A 23969-nucleotide genomic window follows, 5' to 3' on the forward strand; every position below is an offset into this window, starting at 1 on the left:
ATGGTCCCATCATCCCCAATCCTGGTATGCATGGCCCCCTCATCACCAATCCTGGTATGCATGGTCCCCTCATCCCCAATCCTGGTATGCATAGTCCCCTCATCACCAATCCTGGTATGCATGGCCTCCTCATCCCCAAATCCTGGTATGCATGGCTCACTCATCCCCAATCCTGGTATGCATGGCCCTCTCATCCCAATCCTGGTATGCATGGCCCCCTCATCACCAATCCTGGTGTGCATGGCCCCCTCATCCCCAATCCTGGTATGCATGGTCCCCTCATCACCAATCCTGGTATGCATGGCCCCTCATCCCCAATCCTGGTATGCATGGCCTCCTCATCACCAATCCTGGTATGCATGGCCCCCTCATCCCCAAATCCTGGTATGCATGGCCCCTCATCCCCAATCCTGGCATGCATGGCCCCCTCATCACCAATCCTGGTATGCATGGCCCCCTCATCACCAATCCTGGTATGCATGGCCCCCTCATCACCAATCCTGGTATGCATGGCCCCCTCATCCCCAATCCTGGTATGCATGGCCTCCTCATCACCAATCCTGGTATGCATGGCCCCCTCATTCCCAATCCTGGTATGCATGGCCCCTCATCCCCAATCCTGGTATGCATGGCCCCCTCATCACCAATCCTGGTATGCATGGCCCCCTCATCCCCAATCCTGGTATGCATGGCCCCCTCATTACCAATCCTGGTATGCATGGCCCCCTCATCCCCAATCCTGGTATGCATGGTCCCCTCATCACCAATCCTGGTATGCATGGCCCCTCATCCCCAATCCTGGTATGCATGGCCTCCTCATCACCAATCCTGGTATGCATGGCCCCCTCATTCCCAATCCTGGTATGCATGGCCCCTCATCCCCAATCCTGGTATGCATGGCCCCCTCATCACCAATCCTGGTATGCATGGCCCCCTCATCCCCAATTCTGGTATGCATGGTCCCCTCATCACCAATCCTGGTATGCATAGCCCCTCATCCCCAATCCTGGTATGCATGGCTCACTCATCCCCAATCTTGTTATGCATGGCCCCCTCATACCCAATCCTGGTATGCATGGCCCCTCATCCCCAATCCTGGTATGCATGGCCCCTCATCCCAAACCCAAACTTCACTGCCATGCGCCTTTAGACGCCAAGGTGAGCTGCCGGGATATTCACTTCTCTCCACGCCGGGACCATGGGAGTGGAGAGGAGTGAATATCCATGGTCTTTAATAGCAGGCGCACACTGTCAGCAGCCCCTCAGCTCCCGCTGCGGCTCAGCTGTCCCGCGGTGATGTAAAATAGTCACCAAATACTCAATGTGTGAACGTGGCTAGGCTCCGTTACCACAATGAGTTTTTGGTGAGTTTTTTTACTCAGCATATTTAAAAAAAATGGAAGTAATGTACAGTATGTTAAATTAATAGGTGCAGAAATGGGGCAGAGATGATGCAGAAAATCTTTAACACCAAAATTTCATTGTGGCAACGTAGCCTAAGCAGTATTCTGAAGTTTAGAAGTTATTCACCATCTGGGGGTCTGACTGCTGGGTTGCCCATTGATCCCGAGAATGGGTCTGTGTGAATGGAACGGAGGTCGATCATGCTCACTGCCAATCAATTTATTCTTATGGAAGTGTCAAAGACCAGCAGAGCACATCTTTCAACTATCTCTGGTCCCGCTAAGGCTACGTTTCCACCATGAGCTTTTGGTGAGTTTTTGATATTGCAGCATTTCTGCACCCATTAAGTAAAATATGTTAAGTGCATTTTTAAAAAAAATATGCAGCGTAAAAACCCACCAAAAACTCATCGTGGGAACGTAGCCTAAGAATGAATGGAGCCGCATTGCACATGATCAACCACCCCTCCATTTACACGGGGCTCTTCAGGATCAGTGGGAGTCCCAGAGGTTGGACCCCCAGCGATTGGGAATTTGTCCCCTATCCCACAGATAGGGGGATAATTTCAAACTTGAAAGTGTAATTTATTATCCTTTTTATTTTTTTCTTAATTTTTTATTAAAAAAAATAAATAAATACGTAAGTAAATATTGCAATTTTCTCGCTGCCCACTAGGCCTAATATCAGAGTTCTACTTCCTGTTGGGCACATGAACATCAGTATTAAAGTACACTGATTGAAAGTGGACAACTTTACTTACAAACTCCAGTGATCGCCCCGCCGTAACTGACTGATGGCAACTGATTACAGAACAATCAACCCAAATCATTGGAGGTAATTTGAGATAAATAGTGAGTAAAAGTAAACAGCCTGCAAGCTATTAACCTGAATCTGACCTTGAATCCCCTGGTGCCATGCTCAGACTTCAGTATTAGGCCTGATGAGTGGCAGGAGAAAACTCCAGTAATGTCCTACAATTATCCACTTGCAACATAATCTGATACACTAAGCACACGCCTGTTAAAAGAATACTCTGAAGGGAATTGTGACGGTAAATAGGGCAAATTGCAACCCAAAAGGCTGCACTATAAAGAACATCACAAAGACGGTCCTGCAAATAGGAAGGGAAACATCCCGGGTTCCACCGTTTAACCTGTTCCTCCCATTTTCCAGCACTCACCTTTTCCCACAAATAAAACACTGCACCTGTAATTTCTTTGGATAAATTTGGCCACAGCGGCCATTTTATTAACAAACAACATTAACATATTAACAGTGTTATAAATAAATAAGAAGGGAGGGTTCTTGGAGTTAAAAATTAGATCTGGCATAAATTAAACCGAACTCGAACCACCATATTACCCTCAGCCGTCCATCACCAGCTCAAGGGCACCAAAAGCTCCCAGGGTAAAACCCCGTCCAGAGCCCAAAAACCAAATGCCAGATCACCCCGCTCAATTAACCAATTGGCTGTAATTTTAACCAAATTATTCCCACCGACACTTCTGTGCCAACTCCAAGAACCCCACCCCCCGCCACCAACGAACAGCCCTGACCACCTCAGGCTCGTGAGTGCCCCAAAAACCGCCAAAGCCCTCTCAATCTCCTCCTGTATAGCCAATGCCCACAAATCGGTACCAATGTCATTCAAATGTACACCATCCTTTGCCCAAAGATTTCCATCTCCCGCCTCGAGTTCAAAATGTTGAACGCTTACTCCCCCGTTCCTTGACACAAAGGCTGATATGGCTCTATTTAACTTCACTCTCGCCCTATTAATCCCCTTCAAAGATCTAGCCTCCCTCCACTTTTTTCTTGGCACAATGTCAGACCAGACCGTCAACACCTCAGGAAAGGATGTCCATAACCTTAAAAATTACATTGAATGTCCCTCATCAGTTCCCTGACCGGGCGAGCCCCCAAGTCATTCCCCCCCCCCATATGCACCACCAAAATATCCCGTGTCCGAACCAAACGGGCTGCCTTATGAAATTCAGGCAGCATCCTTCTCCATACCATGCCTCTGAAGACGAGCCACCGAACCACAACTTGCTCTCTCCTAAAAACCCAACTGCCCACCGTCTGGCCTCCCGTCCGCTCGCATCACCCCCCAGTGGACAAAGGAATGTCCCAGAATCCACGCTAACAATGGGACACCATCTGCAACAAACAACCACAATGTATTCAATACTTAACAAGATGAAAACAACCTAAGCTCCCCGTACCTAATGCCGCACAAAGGACAAATAACGATCAGAACTCCACCTCCCTATCCGCTTTATCACATCCTTGCCTAAGCCCAAGCCATTGGCTTCTGACGCCGCGCCAATTCTAAAAGAATGTGACCCGTACACCTCCGGGCGAAGGCCCAACTCCCGCACTCCTTTCTTAAATACTGCTATGAATTGAAAACGTGACAAAAAATCCCCATTTTCATGACATAATAAGGAACCCACTCGCCCAGACCAAAATTGCCAGTCTGCTTGGTGCCACCAATTCACCCAATCTGAGCGCACCAAAAAACGCTAACGAAAAGGCTAACCTAAACAATGTAGCTTCACAACTGAACAACAAGTTTCGTCTAACACTAAACCCAAACGTTCCAAGATGTTTAAAGTCACCGGTCATCTTTCATCCAGCACCTTATCTCCTCTCCTAAAGCCCCCGAGTGCTTGCTACACTAAAAAAGGACTTTGTAACATCTCTTATCCCCACTTTTGAAACAAACCATCCAATCTCCGCTGCCCTACCTACAAGAAAGAACTCCGCCATCTCCCTATCACCGACATTCTCCACCAAACCCCACTGCATTATCCAACTTTACCATACTCGCCACGATGCCTCGTAAGATGACCAGGTCTGCCTTGTAATGGACTCCGGTATTAACCGTCCCACTCCTCCATAACCAGCTGCCACAGATGTCCCACGTCCTCTGCCTCTGGTGCTAGCACCCGAAAATGATCCCACTGAAAACAAGACAAGGCATCTGCGATGGAATTTTGCACACCTGGAACATGGACTGCCGTAATCCAAGCGTTCAAATTAAGACAACAAAGAACAAGTTCCCTCAGCAGCCTAATCACCGAAGGAGACGAGGCCGACAAGCTGTTGATGACAGACACTACTCCCATGTTATCGCAATGAAAACGTATCCTCCTGTTCACAAAACCCTCTCCCCAAATTTAAACCGCCACTACAATAGGAAACAATTCCAAAAACGCCAGGTTCCTTGCAAGCCCCCTCTCCTTCCACCCACTCGGCCATACCCAAACACTCCAACGTCCCCTCCAATAGGCCCCATAACCAGCACCTCCTGCAGCATCTGTAAAAAATCTCACAATCACGACTGCTCAAAAACTCGTGCTGAATTAACGACCTGCCGTTATAATTTTCCAAAAACATTTTCCAAACCTTTAAATCCTCCTTGTGATCCTTATTTAAAGGAATGAAATGATGGGGCGCGCGCACTCCTGCTGTCGCCCTTGCCAACCCGCGACAAAATAACCTGCCCATTGGCATAATGCTGCATGCGAAATTCAAACGACCTAACAGGGATTGTAGCTCCTTCAGCGTCACCTTACGCAACCTCCTGACTCTATCGACCTCCTGCTTGAGCAAACTCAATTTATCATCAGGTAACCGACACTCCATCCTCTCCGTATCAATTAGGATGCCCAAAAAAAAACTTAACAAGGTGCAAGGTCCCTCCGTTTATTTTTTATTTTTATTTATTTTATTTATTTATTTTTATTTTTTTGCCAAAGGTATGCCAAAATGCTCCGCTACCCACACCATAGTTCCTAACAAAGTCCTACACAACAACGATTGCGGAGGGCCTATAAACAAAAAGTCATCCAAATAATGAATGACCGACTGAACTGATGCCAGGTCCCTCACCACCCATTCCAAAAAGGTACTAAACGTTTCAAACAGGGAACACGTAATTGCGCAGCCCATTGGCAAACACCTGTCCACGTAGTATTCCCCTTTCCAAAAACAACCTAACAATGGGATGCTATCCAGATGTACTGGCAGCAATCTAAAAGCCGACTCGATATCAGTTTTAGCTAGCAACGATCCAGGCCCATATCTCCGTACCCATCCCACCGCCGCATCGAATGATGATTACTCCACCGAACATAATTCCTGAGCAATGCCATCATTCACCGAAAAACCCCTTAGGGTATGACAAATGTTGAATCAAACGAAACTTATTAGCCTCTTTTTTAGGCACGACCCCCAACGGTCAAACAATCAACTTGCTGCTAGGTAAATCCTGAAACGGACCAGCCATCCTGCCCAATTCCAACCTCCTTTGCCAGCTTCACACTAACCACTCCCGGATGAAGGGAAGCCGACATCAAATTCTTAACAGAAAAGGGGACCTCATGATCAGGAGGAGGAATTCTAAAACCCTCCAAAAAAACATCTGAAATGACCTTAGCCTTCAACTGATCTGGATACCTACTTAGAAAGGGGGCCATCTCGTGAACCCTCACCAGAGTCACCCCCTTGACCGGTACCCATTGGCATTTTTTCCTTACCCTTCTTAAAGCATTTAGATGCTCCGTGTGAAATACCGTTGCAATGGGAGCACACATGTTTAAATTTGCAGGAGCTCCCGTACTTACACTGGCCATCATTAAATTGCCAGCAAGATCCCGCTTCCTTCTTAGAGCCTTGTGCACCCTGGCTACTTCCCCCGTGTCCTGCCGATTGTTTCCCACTACCGCTGCTCCCGTGAAAGGACTGCCCATACCTCACCGGAGCCACAACTTTCAGCCACAACCCGATGTCCTTTGATCCTATCTAATCTCCGGGCGGACTACCTTCCTCTGCCGATATTGCTCGTCGTATCGTAACCATGTCTGGCCCCCATAAGTACGATGAGCCTCCCCTATAGCATCCAGGTAGCAAAATAAACCTGAGCAATTATCCGGAGCTTTTTCCCCAATGACACTAGCCATTATTGAAAAAGCTTGCAACCAATTAACTAACGTCTGAGGAATGAACCTCCACCTACGCTTTTCTTCCTCCTCTTTTTGCTGTCGTCCTTTTTTCCCTTGTCCAAATTAAACTTTTCCAGAGGAAGTAGGGAAAAAATTTCTACATATTCATCCCGCCAAATTTTTTCTTTAACCTCTTTTTTTTTTTTTTTTTTAAATGTGCCCAGCTGCCCCTCAAAGCACACGTATACCTCCCCTCTAGCCCTATCATCCAGTTTTATGGCATCCGCTTTATCCTTTTCTGTCTGTACAGAAACCGATACCCCCGAAGGTCCCCCTCTGTACACACCACCGCCCTTGCCGATTCACTCCCCACCTGCGACGCCACAGGTCGACCGGGTAACCGAGCCCCCATCGGAGATAACCCTGCCTCACTGGCTCCACCAGCGTCTAAACTAGCCAGGATTTGTGACATGTTTGCCAAAATATCCCTGAGCCCCACGACATCTGAACCACGCCTCCCCCTAACATTTACACCACAGGGCCCTGCCAACTGCCTATCCCCTACCCCATCCGCTACCGACCCCGTGGGTGACAAACCATACATAGACGCATACTCACGGAGCTGCGCAGGTGCTGTGTCCCTGCCAGCCGTACGTCCTGAGTCCTGCCGATTCCTTGGGTCGTCCTGATCCTCTCCGTATTCCGATCCTCCCTCTCGCTGTTGCTCAAGGCCCGCGCCCCTGGCCTTCTCGTCACCAGGGGGGACCTGAGCACGTGCCGATGCCCCCACAGCTCGTCCGCTGCCCGTTTCTGCACAGATCCTTCCTGCCGTCCGTGATCCAGCACGACCTCTGGACCCGGGCCCCCCAGCCCAGTCCGTGCTGATCTGTGGGGGGGGCAGCCAGGCAGCTCCATGCTGCTGCCCCCCGCTCTGCTACCGTGACTCCGGTGACTGGGGCCAGGCAACAGGTTTTCAAACTGCTGCTGCCTGCCCGAAAAAATGCCATACTGTCCTCCACGGTCGATTTGACTGGCAGGCACCCCGACTGGTACATCGCCAGGTGTGCCTGCCACGCTGCTGCTCCTCCTGGTCCCTTTTTTTTTTTTAACGGCCGTCCTCCGCCCTGAACCGCTGCTGGCCGGGGCCAGCGTCATCGCTGCCCCACAACTTCCTGTCCGGCCCGGTCACGTGCCGCAGGCACAGGAAGTGACGCGGGCCGAACTTCCGGCGAAGCCACGCCCCCGGAATGGTGATGCGGCTCTAGTGCGGGCCTTGCTTCCGACGCGGCTCGGGCTCTATTACTGCGGCGCGCCGCCGGAGCAGGCCGCACTTCCGGTGGGGCCCTCGGTACAGACCCAGCTTGCGATCCGCTGACGGAAGCGTCCACAGGCCGGCTGGGCGGATTCCTGCAGCGGCGGGCGCGGCGGCAGGGGGTTCCGCCGCCGGGCTCACCTGGCTCAGGGTCCCATGAGGGGCTCCGCAGCCTGCATCTGTGGCACGTGGGAGTCTCTGGCAAAAGCCTCTCGGGGGGCCGCGTTCTCCTTGCCATCCTTCCTGACCCTGCCGCCGATTCCTTGGATGAGCCATGCAGCAACCCTTCAAGCTGTGCCTCCAGCCACCCTCCACGCCTGGATCGAGCCGCATCCCACAGTCTGCTAAACAGAGATTCCACGGTCTCCATTACGCCCGGTCAGTGTCCAGAACAATGGGTGAGCGGTTATTAAATTTTTTTTTTTTTTTTTTGTGAACTTTCTCCTGTAACTTCCCTGCCGGACTGACTAATTTCCCGCACTTTTTCTTGATATACTCACCCTCCCACCACCAACTGCCCGCCCCTCTGCTCTACTACCCAATCCTGATCCTTTATCTCAAAAAATTGCACCCTCGTGGCCCATCCCGGTCATGTGGGGCTTCCATCCAGCTTCCCTTGCTTCCAGCCCCTTTCTTTAATGTTTCCCATGAACGTTTCCTGATGACAACAGCAGATTTCACCCATTAAAAAATAAACAAACATTTTTACAAAATGGGGTAACCGTCCTGCAACTATCTGCCACCAGATGGCACTTAAAGGAGCATTCCAATGTACAAAAATGATAATCTACTGTATAGGTGCTGGACTTGTGTTCCCCTTTCTCCTTTATTCTCTCCACAGTCAGAAGTAGGGATGAGCGGACCTGTGGAAGTTCGGTTCTGGTACCTGACCAAACTTTAGTCGAAAGTTCGATTCGGGTACCAGAACTTTAACCTGAACCCGAACCCCATCAAAATCAATGGGAACTCAACCTGAGCTGGAAAATATCTCTCTCTCTCCTTCCCGAACTGTAAAACGGACTTCAAGGAGGAGTCCGTGTTTGGAGTTCAGCATCGGACACTAGGAGTCCGTAACGAACCCGAACTTTACAGTTCAGGTTCGCTCATCTCTAGTCAGAAGGAGTTAAATGCATCGTTCAATCACATATGAGCCCTGCCTCTCGATTCATCATCTATGGAGGTGATGATGATAACTGAGAATGGATAGATAATAATTTTTGTACACTTTAATATCCTTTTAAAGCTTCTGCTATATTTCATATTTGCACTTTGAAATATCACAATTGCACTGTATGGGTGTAATTTTTGGAAGAAATAGGCAACCACGTTTTTCTAATCCAGAATATACCCTTTCCATATAAAATCCACGTCAATGTAAAGTGCAGATCTTTTGGGAACAGAGATCAGTAGCACAGATCATCCTACCTCTGGCGCCATCCAGAATGGTGTACCCACAGACGTGTTCCTGCGCAGGCGGGCACTGGTGAGCTGTGCAGACACTCCTGTAATGAACAGAAATAGACATTACTGAGAATCCCAGATCATGCTTATGGTATCAGCAATCATATCTAATATCTAATAGATTTAGCACACTGATTTATGCACTTTTTAAATATTTGTCAACCTACACATGAACAAATCGCTCTCTAAATCTTTCTTTCCCTTGGCACAAATTGCAAAACTGAAAGTTTTGTTTCTGTATGTCCGGCCATCCGTCTTTTTTTTCTCTACTGCTTGGTAAAAAATCTCAGAAGGAATATTGATATTGGGACTGATCTCTTAGTTTTCTGTCATTCATCCTGGGAATCAGTTGCTGCACCGGAATAGTTTTAGTTCCAAGATCAGAAATCACAACATGCAGCGTTTTCCGATCTGGCTATGAGCAGGGAACCGGTGCACAACGTGCAGAACCCAGCGTTACTGTTGTCACCAATGTGAACAGAATTTGACTATTCTCCTGAATTTATTGTAGAGGGACAGAAAAAAACATACATATATTGCTGCTCACCTACTGTATATCGCTATCACAGCATGCCGTCCAGTGCTCCGAGCGTCCTCTTTAGCACTTTCGTCATCTTCACTCAGCACCAGATGCCGATCAGGCCTCAAATGTCACAATGACTACGCTTCAAGACAACGTGTGTCGTGACATCAAAACGTTCGTCGTTATGTCTCGTACCTACTTGGTGTGAAGACAACAGAAGAGCCAAAAAGGACGTATGGAGGACAGGTGGGCGGCGAGGTAAGAAGTTTAAATTTTTCACCTCCATGTTTATTATACACTGGTGTCTGTGACGCGCCCCTGGGCCTTCTGTGTCGTGCGGCATCGCGCGCACGGGGGCTTACCCGGAGCCGGATCAGATGGGGGGTAGTAGTCCTTGTGGCCGTGACCCGGTCCGTGCCCAGGGAGTAAAACTAAGTGGCAGTCTATGGCAGTAGATGTTAACTTGGTCGACTACGCCACCCGCCGCTGCAGAACAGTCCACTGAGGCCAGGTGTATAAGGATGTGCAGCGTGGTGGTATAACCCCCAACGGGAGGGGTATGGCCCCAGGGCAGCAGGTGTAGATGATGGGGGTTGTGATGATGCAGGAAGGAGAGGCAGAGACGTGAGATGCAGTTTCAGGGTTTTTACTCACTGATGTTGCTTTAGTCACTCTGGCCTTGAGTGACCACCCGAGCCGTGCTGCGTCCACCAGGTGCGGGACTCGGCTAACCCCCAGGCAGTTCCGGAGCGTGGTCCTGAGCTTCCCTCTCACTCTCTTTCTCCTGGCCGTCCCCACCAGGGATCCACCTTTGTCCGGCTCCCTCGGGCCTCTTAGTGGTTGAACCTTCTCTGGCTTCCCTGGCCCTACTCGTGGTGTGCCTTCCTGGTGGATATGGTGAGGGTCGTGGCAAAACTTGACCACGACCTCCGGTTCCTGGTTAAGGGTTACTTCTGCCTCTGCCAGCTTGGGATCCGGTGCCCTTTTCTGCCAACCCTTCACCCTTTTGGCTTAATTCTGGGATCTTAGGGTTCCCTCTGTCTCTGCTTCTCTGGGCCTTTCTTCCTCCTCTCTCTTCACTGCAGGCTTGGCCCTGGAGCTGGGCCCAGCCGGAGCCACAGCTCCCTGTCAGCCCTCCTGGCTGAACTCTTCCCAAAGACTCACTCAGCTCTCCTCAGCTCTCCTCTCCCTGACCTAAGATGGTGCCCACCATATATACTCCCTCTATGTGTGAGCCCAGGTGACCAGCACCCAATGAGCTCCTAGCTTTACCCAGAGTACTCCCCCTATCTGCCCCTACACTACTGGGATGTTCCACCCCCCTCCCACTCCAGCCAGGGACAGACGCTGTCGTACCTGCACATATACTTGGTGGGAGTACCGTAGTTCTGTCCCCCGGAAATGGGATGTATGTAGTGCATGCAGCCTACTGAGCTCAGTCCCACACTCCATCCTTACCCGGGAGTGGAATACCACACCTCTGGGTCGAGGTGCAATACCCCTGTAGCAGCCGAGTCCTCAGGGTGCTACATTCCCCCCTGGTAAATCACAGCACGTCCTCGGGCTGTAAAAGAATAAAATATCCAAAAACATACAATTTTTTCAAAACATACAAGAACATATCAAACATTAAACATTATCAGATTTAAACAAGATAAACTTTTTCTTTCATATAAAACTCTTTCATAATAATGTTCTTTGAGTTACTGGCCACTGTGCGCTTGTGACCAGGTAGAAGTGCAACAGTCAGTTCAAGAACAACAGTTTCCTATAAAACCAGTAGGGGGCGCCTTAGAAAGCGCAACTATATACAAGGGGAGGTGGCCGCTCTCAGTCCTCGGCCAGTGGGGAAAAGGAATGGCTGTTCACAGTCCTCAGCCTGTTAAGGGATAGGGGACACACGGGTTTAAGTTCACACTTGTCCCAACGGGGAACATATTTAAATTAGCAGCAGTTCTTATACCCTTACGGGTAACTATGTACAGTTTTTTTTTTTTACCGTACTCTAATAACGGCGTCCTCCTGATGCTTCCTCCCTGTATTCTTCAGACCCGTCCGGGTCCTCTTGCTCCTCCTGACACCTCAGCTCTTCCTCCGTCAACCGGTGTACATGTAAGGCATAGGGTCCTTTGGCACATTGGTGCCGGGTAAAGGTGACCTCATCACCCAGGTATAGGTCACGACCTCTGTGTCCCTCCGGCAGGTGGGACTCGACATCCCTGCGGGTCACGAAGACGTCGCCGGGGGTGCGGTGATCCCGGATGAAGCCCCAACCGTGCTGCAGTTGGAATTTAATTACAGTCCCGGTGGCACGGGGACCGTGGGCTGCACGGGGGTTCCGTCGGGTCCGGCTCTTCTGTTCTGCACTCCTCACTTGCAGCCGCTCCTCGCGGACCCGCCTCTCTCGTCGTTCCCGGTCGAAGGCCTCTAATTGCTGCCGGCAGCACTCCGCACGCTCAGCTGCAGCCGCCCGGGTCTCTTGAGTGAACCCGATGAGGTCTCCTCCAGTGGGGTCCCACGCAAACTGCGCTTCCTCCAACGAGAGTGGGGTGATCTTGGCGGGCGCCGGAGCCGGGATCAGGGGCTCATCCAGGGGTCTTTCTTTCCGGAGTCGGGGATGGTAGTACTCTGGTGACCACTCAAAGGGCTGCCCATCCGGGCAAATATGCTGGGTTAACAAGTCTTCACCCAGGTGCGGCACTGTGGAGGTTGAGGGCGCGGTGGTGGTAGCGGCGCCCGGGTTCACCAGGCCTTGCGACCAGGCCTGGGGCACCCTGAAGGTGAAGGGCACCGTGAAGACGGCGGCGCCCGGGTGTACTTGACTTTGCGACCAGGCCGGTGGCTCGGTAGAGGGCGCTGTTGGTACTGCGGCGCCCGGGGGTACTCGGCCCTGCGACCAGGCCGGTGGCGTCTCCTGCTTGGCCGCGCTCAGGGTTGAGGCGCGTGACGTCACAAGAGGCGTGGCCGCGGCTCCTGCTTGAGGCCTAGTCTGGAGCGGTAGCGGTTCGGCAACGGGCACGATCAGTGGGACTTCGGGCTCTGCGACGGGGAGCGGGGGTAGGCTTACGGTGGCTGGGCTTGGGGTAGTGACGTCCCCTTTACTTGCCTCCGTCTCTTCAGCTCCCTCTGCGGCGTCGTCTCCGGCCTCCGTCCCTTCTGCATCCTCTTCAGGGGCAGGCGTGCTCCTCGTTGCGGGTGGTGTGCTTCGCTGGCGGGTTCCAGCCTGCTGGGCCATCTCCCTGCTCCACTCCGTCAGCGTTTCTCGCTGCACCTGGGCCATCCTCCGTGCGAGGCCCTCCAGCGCGGTCTGTGCACGCTCCCGGTCTCGGGGGAGCTGTGCCAGGATCTCCACCAGGTCTAGTGGGGTGGTCACTTGCAACAGGCTCCTGACCACAGGGTCGGTGCTGCCTGACTCTCCCTCCATCTCCGGGTACGGCTTCTCCAGACTCCTCCAGGCTGCACCCATCTTCTCTGTTTTGTTCTGTATCCGCCCCCATTGAGGGCGGTCCTGGGGCAACTTGGTGATTGTCAGTTCCAGGGGCCGACCCCCCACGCTGATGGACATCTCAATCATTGCAGTCTCTGCTGGTGGGGGCGGTCTTCGTTTTTGGCGCCATTCTTGGTCCTGGCCCACGATGGGAGGTGGCCTCTTGCCACCCTCTGGCACGCCCATAATGACGTCCGCTCTGCCAGGGCGGGAAACTGTCCAAGATGGCGGGAATCGCCTCCCAGTGGCGGGAAACTCCGTGGATGGCGGGAAAAAGCTGCAGATGGCGGGCAACCGGCGGGAAACGACCCGTGATGGCGTCCGATGGCGGGGACCCTCCGGAATTGGCGGGAGACTTCTTTTTACGGTACAGATAAACTTTTCTTCAGGCACGCAGTACCCGGTGGTTGCGGGCACGTTATCCTGCCGACTACGCCAAAGTTGACGCGCCCCTGGGCCTTCTGTGTCGTGCGGCATCGCGCGCACGGGGGCTTACCCGGAGCCGGATCAGATGGGGGGTAGTAGTCCTTGTGGCCGTGACCCGGTCCGTGCCCAGGGAGTCAAACTAAGTGGCAGTCTATGGCAGTAGATGTTAACTTGGTCGACTACGCCACCCGTTGAGTGCGGCTTTGAAGCCGCCGCTGCAGAACAGTCCACTGAGGCCAGGTGTATAAGGATGTACAGCGTGGTGGTATAACCCCCAACGGGAGGGGTATGGCCCCAGGGCAGCAGGTGTAGATGATGGGGGTTGTGATGATGCAGGAAGGAGAGGCAGAGACGTGAGATGCAGTTTCAGGGTTTTTACTCACTGATGTTGCTTTAGTCACTCTGGCCTTGAGTGACCACCCGAGCCGTGCTGCGTCCACCAGGTGCGGGACTCGGCTAACCCCCAGGCGGTTCCGGAGCGTGGTCCTGAGCTTCCCTCTCACTCTCTTTCTCCTGGCCGTCCCCACCAGGGATCCACCTTTGTCCGGCTCCCTCGGGCCTCTTAGTGGTTGAACCTTCTCTGGCTTCCCTGGCCCTACTCGTGGTGTGCCTTCCTGGTGGATATGGTGAGGGTCGTGGCAAAACTTGACCACGACCTCCGGTTCCTGGTTAAGGGTTACTTCTGCCTCTGCCAGCTTGGGATCCGGTGCCCTTTTCTGCCAACCCTTCACCCTTTTGGCTTAATTCTGGGATCTTAGGGTTCCCTCTGTCTCTGCTTCTCTGGGCCTTTCTTCCTCCTCTCTCTTCACTGCAGGCTTGGCCCTGGAGCTGGGCCCAGCCGGAGCCACAGCTCCCTGTCAGCCCTCCTGGCTGAACTCTTCCCAAAGACTCACTCAGCTCTCCTCAGCTCTCCTCTCCCTGTCCTAAGATGGTGCCCACCATATATACTCCCTCTATGTGTGAGCCCAGGTGACCAGCACCCAATGAGCTCCTAGCTTTACCCAGAGTACTCCCCCTATCTGCCCCTACACTACTGGGATGTTCCACCCCCCTCCCACTCCAGCCAGGGACAGACGCTGTCGTACCTGCACATATACTTGGTGGGAGTACCGTAGTTCTGTCCCCCGGAAATGGGATGTATGTAGTGCATGCAGCCTACTGAGCTCAGTCCCACACTCCATCCTTACCCGGGAGTGGAATACCACACCTCTGGGTCGAGGTGCAATACCCCTGTAGCAGCCGAGTCCTCAGGGTGCTACATCTGTAGAGACCCCAAAACATAAAAATGAAAATTAGATTTGCATTGAATAACTACGATGTTACAGTGTGGTTTGTCCTCATGAAGAAGTGTGAACTTCGAAACGCGAGGACAAATAAACCGCATTCCTGGATTTCTTCTTTTTCCACTATCATTTGCCGGCAGCACAGAATTAACCCATTCACTCCAATTTCTGATATTTTCCAAGTTGTGAGTTTGCAGAAGCCTTGAACCTTTACAGTGGTTGTGGACACACAACCATACAAGGTGAGCATCTTTGTCCACAATCTTCCTATTTTACCCAGATAAGACCCTATTGTGCTTATTGTCATTCCAGCTTTTTACCTGCATTCGAATTTCAGCAGATTCGCTTGTCACTAGAAGAAGTTCTCTGCCTATGGATTTACTGTATAAGGGCTCGTTCACACTGGTGTATATTCTTTCATGTGAGAGAATCAGGCTGATTATACTAATGTCACTCAGATCAAACTCTGTCAGAGCCGAGTGTCACCTTACTGTGATCTGATTCTATCGCGTGAGAGAATCGCAGCATAGGTGTGGAGAAAATGGAGAACTTAATTTCTCCATCTTCTCCATTGTCTGTGTGCATGGTAATAAGACTGCACTTGGATGACATTCGGGTGCAGTCCGATGTTTTACACACACCCATAGACTTGTATGGGTGCACGTGATCCGATTTGCAGAGCCACTCGCAGCATGCTGCGACTTTGTTCTCATGCCTAATCAACATGAAAAAACAATCAAGGATCTGCACTGACCCATAATATAACATTGGGCCGTGTGTAATTATGAGCGAGTATGTTCGGTTAACCCTTTCAGCGAGTATGCTCGGGCGAGTACCGAGTATCTTCAGCGTACTCGGTGATATGTTTGAATCACTCCGTGTGCATGATTTGCGACTGTTTGACAGCTTTAATACATGTGAGGAATGCTTGTTTCTTAAGCAATGTTCCTCTGGGAAATATGAAAATTGTCTCTTCAGAGAGGAAGGGTCACTATTGACTTTTAGGATTGCTACACTTCCTGTAGGTGGCATTAGAGTTCTGGTCCTCTACCTTTCTGAAGAGACAATTTGCATATTTCCCAGAGGAGCTTTGCGGCTTTAAAAGTCTCCTCACCGTGACATGCCTAACATGTCGCTCTCCGCAAGGAGAAATGTTACCCCTTAGATACCATCTGACGCCTATCACCCAGCCAAACCAGAACTCACACTTTGCACTGATGAGGGGCAGTACCCCAAAACACAGTGTCTGCAAATTGAGTTTCTGGTTCTGGCTTATATCCTAAGTCATGTGATAGGGCTTGTTAAAGGGTCAATATTGACTTTTAGGATTGCTACTTCCTGTAGGTGGCACTAGAGGTCTGGTCCTCTTCCTCTCTGAAGAGACAATTAGGGTATTTAAGGGAAATTGGCGGCAGATATGTAGCACCCTGAGGATTCGGCTGCTACAGGGGTATTGCACCTCAACCCAGAGGTGTGATATTCCACTCCCGGGTAAGGATGGAGTGTGGAACTGAGCTAGTAGGCTGCATGCACTACACACATCCCATTTCCGGGGAACAGACCGATGGTACTCCCACTAGAGAAATGTGCAGGTACGACAGTGTCTGTTCCTGGCTGGAGTGGGAGGGGGGTGGAACATCCCAGTAGTGTAGGGGCAGATAGGGGGAGCAGCCTGGGTAAAGCTAGGAGCTCATTGGGTGCTGGTCACCTGAGCTCACACATAGAGGGAGTATATAAGGTGGGCACCATCTTAGATCAGGGTCAGTCTGTGAGACGTCAGTCAGTCAGCCTGTGAGTCAGTCAGACAGTCTGTCTGAGAGCCTGAGAAGCAGAGCAGAGGAGAAGAGAGAGAGACCCAGAGGCGCAGAGGGGACCCCAAGAGCCCATAAGAGAGCTAATAGGGTGAAGGGTCGGCAACAGGGTACCGGATCCCAAGCTGGCAGAGGCTACAGCACACCTTAGCCAGGAACCGGAGGTCATGGGCAGGATCTGCCACGATCACCCACTAAATCCACCCGGAAGGCAGACCAAGAATAGGGTCAGGGAGCCCAGAGGAGGCTTGACCAACAAGAGGCCCGAGGGAGCCGGACTTAGGTGGATCCCTGGTGGGAACGGCCGGAAGAAGGGAGAGACAGAAAGGAGCTCAGGACCACACTCCGGAGTTGCCTGGGAGTTGACCGAGTCCAGGACCTGGTGGACGCAGCACGGCTTGGGTGGTCACTGCTGTACACAGTGACCCGAGCAACACCAGTAAGTAAAACCCTGGAACTGCATTTTATGCCTCTGAGTCTCCTTGCTGCACCTTCACAACCACCATCCTCCACGGCTGACCCCCTGAGGCTATACCCCTCCCGTTGGGGGTTATACTACCTAAGCTGCACTCACATCATCAGCCTCAGTGGACTCTGCTGCAGCGGCGGCCGTATTGACCGCGGGTCAACGGGTGGCGTAGTCGACACAAAAAGAACATCTAGTAACATCATAAGGACTGCCACACACTGAGCTTGACACCCTGGGCACGGACCGGGTCACAGCCACTCGGAGACTACAACCCCCATCTGATCCGGCTCCGGGTATCCCCAACAACACTGGCCCAGGGGGCGCGTCAACTTTGGCGTAGTCGGCAGGATAACGTGCCCGCAACAACCGGGTACTGCGTGCCTGAAGAAAAGTTCACCGTTACCTCAAAAAGAAGTCTCCCGCCGGTTCCGGAGGGTCCCCGCCAACGGACCCCATCACAGGTCGTTTCCCGCCGGTTGTCCGCCATTTGCAGCTTTTTCCCGCCATCCATGGAGTTTCCCGCCACTGGGAGACGATTCCCGCCATTTCCAAAGATTTCCCGCCTTGGAAGAGCGGACGCCATTATGGGCGTGCCAGAGGGTGGCAAGAGGCCACCTCCCATCGTGGGCCAGGTCGAAGAATGGCGCCAAAAGCGGAAACCGCGCCCACCAACAGAGACTGTGATGCTGGAAGTGTCCATCAGCGTAAGAGAACTGCCCTTGGAACTGAAGTTGCCCCGGGACCACCCTCGATGTGGGCAGAGACAGAACAAGAGAACAAAGATGGGTGTCGCCTGGAGGAGTCTGGAGGAGAGTCCAGAGAGAACACACCCGGAGATGGAGGGAGAGTCAGGCAGCACCGACCCAGTGGTCAGGAGCCTGTTGCAGGTCGCCACTCCAGAAGGCCTGCTGGAGATCCTGGCGCAGCTCCCCGGAGATCGGGAGCGTGCACAGACCGCGTTGGAGGGCCTCGCACGGAGGATGGCCCGGGTGCAGCAGGAAACACTGGCGGAGTGGACTCGAGAGATGGCCCAGCAGGCTGGAGCCCGCCAGCGAAGCATGCCACCCGCAGCGAGGAGCAAGTCCACCTCTGAGGACGGCGAAGGAGGGACGACGGCCGGAGACGACGCCGCGGAGGGAGCCGAAGAGATAAAGGCAGGTAATGGGGACGACAGCATCCCGTGCCCAGAAGCCGTAAACCTGCCCCAGCTCCCCGTCGCAGAGCCTGAAGCCCCACTCACCGTTCCCGTAGCCGCTGCGTCATCGCTCCAAGCTAGGCCTCAAGCGGCCGGAGCTGCGGCCACGTCTCCTGCTACGTCACGCGCCTCAATCCAGAGCGTGGCCAAGCAGGAGACGCCACCGGCCTGGTCGCAAGGCCGAGTGCCCCCGGGCGCCGCAGTACCAACAGCGCCCCCTACCTCTGCCGAACCACCGGCCTGGTCGCAAGGCCAGGAACACCCGGGCGCCGCCGTCTTTACGGTGCCCTTCACCTTCAGGGTGCCCCAAGCCTGGTCGCAAGGCCTGGTAAACCTGGGCGCCGCTACCACCTCCGCGCCCTCAACATCTAGAGTGCCGCACCTGGGTGAAGACCTGTTCGCCCAGCATACGTGCCCGGATGGGCAGCCCTTCATATGGCCCCAGGAGTACATTCAGCTGGAACTCCAGAGAGCAAGGCCCATGTGCGAGCCCCTGATTCCGGCTCCGAAGCCCGTAAAGAGGACCTCGCCCCCGCTGGAGGAGGCACAGTTCGAGTGGGACCCCACCGGAGAAGACCTCATGGGGTTCACTCAGGAGACTCGGGCGGCCGCAGCGGAGCGTGCAGAGTGCTGCCGGCAGCAGCTCGAGGTCTTCGAGAGGGAGCGGAGAGAGAGGCGGGTCCGGGAACAGCAAATGCAGATAAGGAGCGCGGAGCAGAAGAGCCGGACCAGGAGGAATCCCCGTGCAGCACATGGTCCCCCTTCTACCGGGACTGTGATAAAATTCAACATGCAGCACGGATGGGGCTTTATCAGAGACCATCAGACCCCCGGCGACGTCTTTGTGACCCGCAGAGACGTAGAAAGCCATCTGCCGGAGGGACACAGAGGTCGTGACCTGTACGTAGGGGACGAGGTCACCTTCACCCGGCACAAGTGTGCCAAAGGACCCTACGCCCTCCATGTGCATCGCCTGACGGAGGAGGAGCTGCGGTGTGAGGAGGAGCAAGAGGACCCGGACGGGTCTGAAACTGAAACCAACCAACAAGAAAGAGCAGGAGGACGCCGTCGTTGAAGTACGGTAGAGAGAGACTGTACATAGTTACCCGTCAGGGTATAAGAACTGTTCTAGTTAAAATATAGTCCCCGTTGGGACCAGCCAATTGAACTGAAACCCGTGTGTCCCTATTCCCACTGACCGAGGACTGAGAGCGGTCATTCCTCCCTAATACCTGGCCGAGGACTGAGAGCGGCCATATTTCCTTTGTATATAGTTGCGCTTCCTAAAGCGCCCCCTACCGGTTTTATAGGGAACTGTTTTATTCCAAGAGAGACTGTCGCACTTTACCCGGTCACAAGTTGCACCGTGACCGGAGGAACCAGAAACAAGAATGTTATATATGAAAAGTTTATTGCTGATGATATCTATATGATGTTTTCTATGTTTATGTTTATGAAAAAAATTGTATGTTTTGGATGTTTATATTTTACAGCCCGAGGACGTGCTGTGATTTACCAGGGGGGAATGTAGTACCCTGAGGATTCGGCTGCTACAGGGGTATTGCACCTCAACCCAGAGGTGTGATATTCCACTCCCGGGTAAGGATGGAGTGTGGAACTGAGCTAGTAGGCTGCATGCACTACACACATCCCATTTCCGGGGAACAGACCGATGGTACTCCCACTAGAGAAATGTGCAGGTACGACAGTGTCTGTTCCTGGCTGGAGTGGGAGGGGGGTGGAACATCCCAGTAGTGTAGGGGCAGATAGGGGGAGCAGCCTGGGTAAAGCTAGGAGCTCATTGGGTGCTGGTCACCTGAGCTCACACATAGAGGGAGTATATAAGGTGGGCACCATCTTAGATCAGGGTCAGTCTGTGAGACGTCAGTCAGTCAGCCTGTGAGTCAGTCAGACAGTCTGTCTGAGAGCCTGAGAAGCAGAGCAGAGGAGAAGAGAGAGAGACCCAGAGGCGCAGAGGGGACCCCAAGAGCCCATAAGAGAGCTAATAGGGTGAAGGGTCGGCAACAGGGTACCGGATCCCAAGCTGGCAGAGGCTACAGCACACCTTAGCCAGGAACCGGAGGTCGTGGGCAGGATCTGCCACGATCACCCACTAAATCCACCCGGAAGGCAGACCAAGAATAGGGTCAGGGAGCCCAGAGGAGGCTTGACCAACAAGAGGCCCGAGGGAGCCGGACTTAGGTGGATCCCTGGTGGGAACGGCCAGAAGAAGGGAGAGACAGAAAGGAGCTCAGGACCACACTCCGGAGTTGCCTGGGAGTTGACCGAGTCCAGGACCTGGTGGACACAGCACGGCTTGGGTGGTCACTGCTGTACACAGTGACCCGAGCAACACCAGTAAGTAAAACCCTGGAACTGCATTTTATGCCTCTGAGTCTCCTTGCTGCACCTTGACAACCACCATCCTCCACGGCTGACCCCCTGAGGCTATACCCCTCCTGTTGGGGGTTATACTACCTAAGCTGCACTCACATCATCAGCCTCAGTGGACTCTGCTGCAGCGGCGGCCGTATTGACCGCGGGTCAACGGGTGGCGTAGTCGACACAAAAAGAACATCTAGTAACATCATAAGGACTGCCACACACTGAGCTTGACACCCTGGGCACGGACCGGGTCACAGCCACTCGGAGACTACAACCCCCATCTGATCCGGCTCCGGGTATCCCCAACAACACTGGCCCAGGGGGCGCGTCAGATACTTTTGACCCCCCTTTCCCCAGAGTCTGTATGGCAGCTCCAAGCTCCTTCTCAGCTCAGTATCTCAGATCATTGACTGTCTAGATGGGAATAGTCACAGTTCCTCAAGTCTACCACCGCTGAGGTCGCAAGTAGGGACTTTCCGACTAACGAAGTGGCAGCGGATCACCTGGCTTGGCAATTCTGCTCATATAGATAGGCACCTTGCCAGCTTGTCAGCACATGGCCAGGCTCAGATCACACCTTCGTAGCATACTCGCTCCAAAGATGGGAAAACAGACCCAAATTTCGATCCGTCCATTAAAGATTCACGTGTTTCATCAAGCCCCTGTGCAAGCATTCCCTCACGTAACCCTAGACCTATAGGGCGCCGTCTTTCCTATTGCATGGTGCAAGGGGCCAACAATCCCCGGCACAATGTGCTCAGAGCCAAGGCCAAACTACACCCGAGGTTACACAAGTGCCTTTAATAAAAGTAAGGCATGCATCAATACGACAACCAATTTAAAGGAATAGTGCACAAAATAAACATTACAAATAATGGCAGTCTTATTACTACCAGTAAATTAAAAGCAAATAAATTAAAAAAAGATAATATGGGATGCTTTCTCCCATAAATCACAATACTATCAATGACTTTACTAATAACAAAATATCGTGGACCCTAATTTCAGGCCATTTAATAACACAACACGAAGTGACAGACCCAAGCAAATCAATGAGGATCAGTCCAGACCTTACAGTTCATTGACATTTCTGAGAGTAAGGTACAACATCTGTCCTGTCAATCAAGCTATAATGGGCAGGATCAAGGGGAAACCAGCTTTATGGAACAGCAAATTCACCCCCTAGTGGCACAAAAGTTTATTTGTCTTTGTTGGTAAATACACAAAAGTTTGTTGCAAATTGTTGGTTAGACCTGTTTATTATGGGTTTTAAATATTTTTTGCTAAATATTAGGCAAGATCAGGGTTTGACTATGTACTCTAAATTGTAAGTGGCACAATGTAAATCAATCAATAGGTGTTGTAAAGTATGACAAATAAACGATAAGTGATATATTTGGTGCATTTTCTGACTGTCTCGTCTAAGTTTACACTGTCTAAATATTGAACATGATAAATAAATCTGCCCCAATTTGTTCTTTTTTTGACATTGGGTTCTGCGTTAAATAATATATGTAAATCTGCCTCTTCTTCTCGGCTCTTGTCTGCCGTTTTGCTCTCTTTTTCGTTCCTTTGTTTGCGTTTTCATTTCAATCAGGCTTACATCAACTGCAATAATCACAAATTATATAGATCTGCTGGTTTTCACACCCATAGGACCACTTTACCTTCTGCTCAAAGGGAATAGATGAGCTTCAGGCTATTAACACCATTTGTGAGGAATGAGCAATTTTCTTTTCATATGCAAAAGATGGAATATTGAATATAAATGAGAGCGCGGCAGCGCAGGAATACACGCCAGCGCCAGCAGATTGCCAGGGAGTTGGTAAATAAAATGCCTGAGCTAAAATCTAGGCTGTTTCCAGCCACCCAAAACAGATTATGTGACAGCAACTCAGAGGGAGATCCATCTGTTAAACCCAAAGTATCCAAGGGTTCCTGCTGAACACTATCACTAAAACCTGTGGAGTGTCTCCAAGCTCCGAGCAGACAGGACGTCAGTACATAGCAAGCAATGATTACCAAAGTCAACCAGCTTGACTCCCCCTTCTGTTGTCAGAAGAATATTGTTCCCTTTCACGTCACGATGGATGATTCTATTATTGTGCAAATGCTGGAGACCCTGCACAGGAAAAACAGAAAAGAATTACTCCCCTGTTAAAAATAATTACTCTGCTATTAGGATCCTAATGATATCTCTGCAATGGGGCAAAGGAACAGCTGTCCAGCACAACATCTGTTCCTCCCTCCCTCACTGAGATCCCAGCAGGCGTCATATAAGTGACTACTAGCTGATACCACCCAGCAAAGGATGGAATAGCATTGATGGATGCAGTTTACCTAACTTGTGGCTCCCCAGATGTTATGCAACTACAAACCCCAGCATGTCATATGCATTGCTAAATTTACCATTCTTATCTGTGCAAGCTTCAGGAATATGCGGCTGTTGTAACTTACTAAGATGCCAAAATTGGCAAGGAACCTGGAGCTGATAGTGTTGTATACAGATTGTAATTTTAAAGGGGTTTTCCCATCTCCAAAATACTATCCCAATACGTAGTAGGTGTAATAATAATAATAATAATAAAAATATTAGCAAATATCTACAATTCGCTATATCAGTTACCCCATGTGCAGGGCATTGCAGTAGCTTATATAGTGACAGTTAGTTAGTTAGCAACTAGTGGTCATAACCATGGATACCTAAGCTAGCGCAATGACCTGTACATGGAGTAAGTGACATAACAGTTAGTTAGCAGCTAGTGGTCATAACCATGGATACCAAAGCTACTGCAATGCCCTATACATGGGGTAAGTGACATAGCTTATTAGAAGAACTATACTACATTTCTAATTGGAGGTATTTGCTATTATTATTACACCAACTACATGTTGGGATAGGATCTTGGAGATGGGAATACCCCTTTGGCCACGGCCCCACTATCAGTATTTGGTCAGTATTCAGTCAGTATTTTATCTCAGGAGTGGGAGCCAAAACCAATGCAGAATTGGTGACTTGTTTCTATTATACCTTTTCTCTGATTGTTCCTCACCTGGTTTTGGCTCCCACTCCTGAGAAAATATACTGACCGAATACTGATAGTGGGGCCGTGGCCTTTAAGGGATATCTGGTTTGGACACTACCTGTTTGTTAGAAGGTTTCCCGAACAATAAGCTGATACACGGTGTCTTATGATTAGAAACCCCAAAAATCAACTGAATAGAACCCAGAATAAAGTATTAATTTTCTTTGCAGGATAATTA

The 23969-nt window shown here is 51.4% G+C and overlaps 1 protein-coding gene across 1 annotated transcript in view; it reads right to left on the reverse strand.

Moving 5' to 3' along the window:
- LOC141161303 (myosin-IIIb-like) overlaps nucleotides 1-23969 on the reverse strand; it is a 189966-nt gene that overhangs the window by 78756 nt on the left and 87241 nt on the right. Inside the window, exons 5-6 of the mRNA XM_073646117.1 lie at nucleotides 22728-22827; nucleotides 9091-9167 (exon numbers count right to left, since the gene is read on the reverse strand). Of these exons, the coding sequence (XP_073502218.1) occupies nucleotides 9091-9167; nucleotides 22728-22827 (177 nt within the window). The remainder of the gene's footprint in view (nucleotides 1-9090; nucleotides 9168-22727; nucleotides 22828-23969) is intronic.

Source organism: Phyllobates terribilis, unplaced genomic scaffold (genome assembly GCF_046119375.1).
Source record: "Phyllobates terribilis strain yellow unplaced genomic scaffold, ASM4611937v1 Scaffold_9__5_contigs__length_417890890, whole genome shotgun sequence".
Taxonomy (NCBI): Eukaryota; Metazoa; Chordata; class Amphibia; order Anura; family Dendrobatidae; genus Phyllobates; species Phyllobates terribilis.